A 4,453-nucleotide genomic window follows, 5' to 3' on the forward strand; every position below is an offset into this window, starting at 1 on the left:
CAAGTGGTTTGCAGCTAGTGTGTTTTGCTCTTTGTTAATAATGCAAAGTGTCTCATATGTGGTAACCAAAATAAATGTAGCATTTCCTCTGCTCACATGTACACACAATAATTATTTCATTCCTAGCATGTTGAAGAGTTAGTGGTTGATAGCATGCTGACCCTATGGGTAAGCTTACATTAATCTAAAGTGGTTAATCTCCAGCAGATGATGGCAGTGTGACTGAAAATGATGAATGTGCTTTCTTCCAGTGGGATCTTCTCTGAGTGGCTCCTGGGGACCTTTATATCACTCTTCGGGTTTCATAGGCTCCTGTTTGCTGGTTATCACCCATTCTCACTTAGGTGTGCATTTATTTTTCTACATTGAATTGACACAATTATTGAGAGCTGTGGTTTATGTCCATGATTAAATATAGGCTCTGTGTTCTACCCTTTGAATGAAGCATGGCAATAGTCAGATACTTGACACTATCAGCTACCAGAGAATATATCAGAGAGGCTCCTAAAATTATCTTGCTGGTTATGATGTCTTAGGAATGATGCTTTAGGATGATGATGCTTTAGGAAATGAAATTATGCCTCACTAACCAACATTGCTCACACACAAATTTTCCCTGGGAGGATACAACCATATTCTATTGAATCAGATGTGTTTGGTAAGAAATTTCAAAAACAATATGCATGGGGCCGGAGCAGTGGCACAAGTGGTAAGGCATATGCCTTGCATGCACTGGCCTAGGAAGGAGCACAGTTTGATCCCTGGCATCCCATATGGTCTTCCAAGCCAGCAGTGTTTTCTGAGCACATAGCCAGGAGCATCACCGGGTGTGGCCCAAAAACCAAAAAAGAAAAAATGTGCATTAGGATAATTTACCTCTCCTAAAAAATTATTCTGAGATATTTGTATTGAACTAAGGACTCCTACTATCTTACCCTATTTTTACTCAAAATATCTAGGCTTTATCACCCTAAAGTGATTTTGTGCTCTTTATATGAACATTTTGCATGTTAATAAAAAAAAAAAACATAGTCCTTTAAATGTATTCTTTCAAGAACAATGGGAGCAGGAAATCCAGACTGGCAAGCCAGCTACCTTAAGAACCTTAGGAAACTAAAGGTAGAATTGCAGCTTACAGACACATTTGTCCTACATGTAATAGAGATAGAGCCTATTAGGTGTGTAGACATAAGCTTATAGCAACAAGCCTTGTGCCTAACTTCCTCCATCACAGCTGCAAATGGGGGACCTAGGGGCGGGGGGGGGGGTGAGGCAGGTCATCCCAAAAAGGGTTTTTGTTCAAGACTTTGTCACTGTGTTGGGTGTTCGGCCCTGGAACCCAGCTGACCGTCCTTGGTGAGTTTTATCTTTCCAACAATTTCCTGACCTTCTCAAGTTTTTCCTTTCTTGCAATTCTATTTTATTTCATTGCATTAGCCCATTTGTGTCTGTTTCAATGTGGTCAGTGATTGAAAGCAGGATTGCAGCTCTGGTCTATTGCCTGATCTCTTCAGATTATTCTGTTTGTTTCTCACCATTTCCAGTCCTTCTCCTGAGTCAGAGAAATAGGCAGGATGAAACAAGGAAATTCATTTCTAGGAGATATGCTTGGCTACAGTATTTTCTGCTATGCTTTCTCCAGTGGGGACTTGTAGTAGACAAGCTTGATCTCTCTGGAAATAAGGTCCATTGTCTTGGGAAATAGTTGCTTGAGAAACAGGGAAAAAATAATATTTAGGATGATACTACATAGCAGGGGTCCTCAAACTTTTTAAACAGGAGGCCAGTTCACTGTCCTTCAGACTGTTGGAGGGCCAGATTATAGTAAAAACAAAAATTATGAACAAATTTCTATGCACACTGCATATATCTTATTTAGAAGTGAAGAAACAAAATGGGAATAAATACAATATGTGGCCCGTGGGCCATAGTTTGAGGACCATTGAAGGATTTAGAGGGGTTCATAATACCCAGGAAATAGAATAGTGACAGGTTACAGGTTCAAAAGAGTTGCACCAAGTGATGCGATCCATATTATAGATTTGGTGAAATTCAACTATGGATCAACTCACTCTGACTCATGGGACTTTCATGAGAGCCTTCACATAGCTTGAGAAACAGGGAACTCTGCAGAAAAAGGGAATGGAGAAATGAGGATGCTAAGACTCAGAAAAGCAGGTAGAGGAGCATGGAATGAGACATTGTGTATTTCTTTACATACAGAAAGGCAAAAACCACAGGACAAATTATTGAGCAGAAATGCCAAGAAGGATTCTAAGTAGACTTATGGGAGGAGATAAGAAAACAGATATTCACATCATTGATGCTGAAGACAGTGAATTCTCACTCTCTGACCCACAAGAGTTGGCAAGTCAATGATCTTCAGCCAATTATGTGGCATAGAGACCCAATAGGGTTTTGGGAGAAAAATGGGAAGTGCTCAGTAGGAGAATTTCCCAGGAAAAAGTAGAATGGTTTGCAGATTATACTGCCACATGGTCCTTCAGGCTCACAATGTTTGATGGGCCAGGCTGATTCCTTGGTGTAGAGATCCCACACACAACCATTGGTGTCTTGGGGTTCCTGTGGACTCTGAAACTCCGATCTTTTGTTCCACACCCTACTCCTGCAGGTCAGCCCAAATCTGCACCCACGGTCACTCTGTTCCCACCCTCCTCTGAGGAGATCAGCACTCACAAGGCCACACTGGTGTGTATGATAAATGACTTCTACCCCGGCAATATTAAGGTGACCTGGAAGACAAATGGCAAACCCATCACTCAAGGAGTCGATACCACCAAGCCAGCGAAACTGAGCAACAACAAGTATGCAGCCAGCAGCTACCTTAGCTTGACGTCCTCTGATTGGCTCGCTGCTGAACAGTACAGCTGCCAGGTCATACATGACGGAAAAACTGTAGAGAAGACAGTGTCTCCTGCATAATGTTCTTGGGAAAACTCAAACCCAAGGACACCCTTCCACATACCCCATTTTCCCAAATCCTGGGACATACCTACCCGGGTCAGCTCATCCAGGTTGTTCCCTCTCCTTGTAACTAATGCCCTCAATAAAGGCACAATCATTTATTATTTGAAATTTGATGTAAAATCTGTATGTGTTTTTACTTTTTATCATTAATAGCCATGCATTTATATTTGATGTTATACATACCATAAAAAAACTTTATGCCATTGGATGTATAACCAAAATTAGGACACTATCAGTCACAACAGTGACTAGGATATAGTTCTGTCTCTGTGGGCAGTAAAGCCATATTGTAGGGTAAAACAAAATAATTAAACTTTGTCTAAGAATAAGTGGGCTTAAGAAACACTAGGTCTTACACAGGACTCCTTCTTCTAGTAGATGTTGCTTTCTACACATTAAGGAGAAAAGACCTGACTGTTCTTCACCTCTTTTGGGGCAGTCTCAGTTTTTACATCCCACAATGTAATCAGTCAAATAATATTGACTCTTTAAACTTTAAGTACCCTTCTATCTTGGACTGACATTTGAAAAGGCTGGCTGGGATGAATCTCGAAGTGATCTCTCTCATATCACCTCTATTGTCTTACTGCTCCATTCACTGCAGCTTTTGTCACTGGACTATTCTAGCTTCCCAGAAGCACCAGTAAAGAAGCTCCATGACTCAGAATAGCTGGAAGAACAGAGTAAGGGGTTGTAATGATCAAGATGTCACTGCAATACACCAAGTCTGAATGTACCTGGAAGGTAGCATGTCTTTGGCACCCGGTTGGAAATGGAACTGGGGAAGAACCAGGGATGAGTAAAATCCAGGAGAGAAAGGTTTCCCTGGAAACCATGTCTAAATTTTTGTAAGAATTTTATTTGACTTTCTCCTTGGAACAATGACTGATTTCCCGGTGCTCAATGACACTCTCAATCATTTAGATTTTGCGTGCCTTCTCATACTGGTTATACTAGAGATCCCTCAAAATTCCATTCAAAGAGGCTGAAGTGATAGCTCTGGGATAGGGAATTGACTTTGCACACTGCAGACCCGGAAGAGACCTGGATTCAATCCCCTGCAACTCAGATGGTTCCCCGAGGCTGCCAGGAGTAATTTCTGAGCACAGACTCAGGTGTAACCCCATCAGCACCTCCGGATGTGGCCCCAAAACCAAAAAAAGTTGCATTCAGAACCAACTTCAGAATTTAATATCCTCATGATTGTGGTCCCAACCCACCCCCCTTATCTTAACTTTGACTGGTCACATTAAAATAGAAGCCCAGTCTTTCTTATGTCTTAATTTTATCTTAAGTTCCCAGACCTAGTAACAGGAATATTTAATGCTATACAAGTCCTTGAGTTATTCAGGATAATCAACAAGTTTGTGTAATTATTATGATATAATACATTTAGTGTCTTCTGTAGGAACTGGCAATATTTTAATGCACACAGGACATTTAAGAAATTTCCTTTTATGATGCA

General features: G+C 40.9%; 1 gene segment (V, D, J or C); it reads left to right on the plus strand.

Moving 5' to 3' along the window:
• The first annotated feature begins 1,059 nt into the window (after positions 1-1,059).
• Positions 1,060-2,943, plus strand: LOC126029820 (immunoglobulin lambda constant 6-like). The segment is given in 3 exon segments: positions 1,060-1,155; positions 1,305-1,356; positions 2,633-2,943. Coding segments are annotated over 3 exon segments (459 nt in total).
• Positions 2,944-4,453: the final 1,510 nt, after the last annotated feature.

The sequence above is a fragment of the Suncus etruscus genome, chromosome 15, assembly GCF_024139225.1.
Source record: "Suncus etruscus isolate mSunEtr1 chromosome 15, mSunEtr1.pri.cur, whole genome shotgun sequence".
Lineage (NCBI taxonomy): Eukaryota > Metazoa > Chordata > Mammalia > Eulipotyphla > Soricidae > Suncus > Suncus etruscus.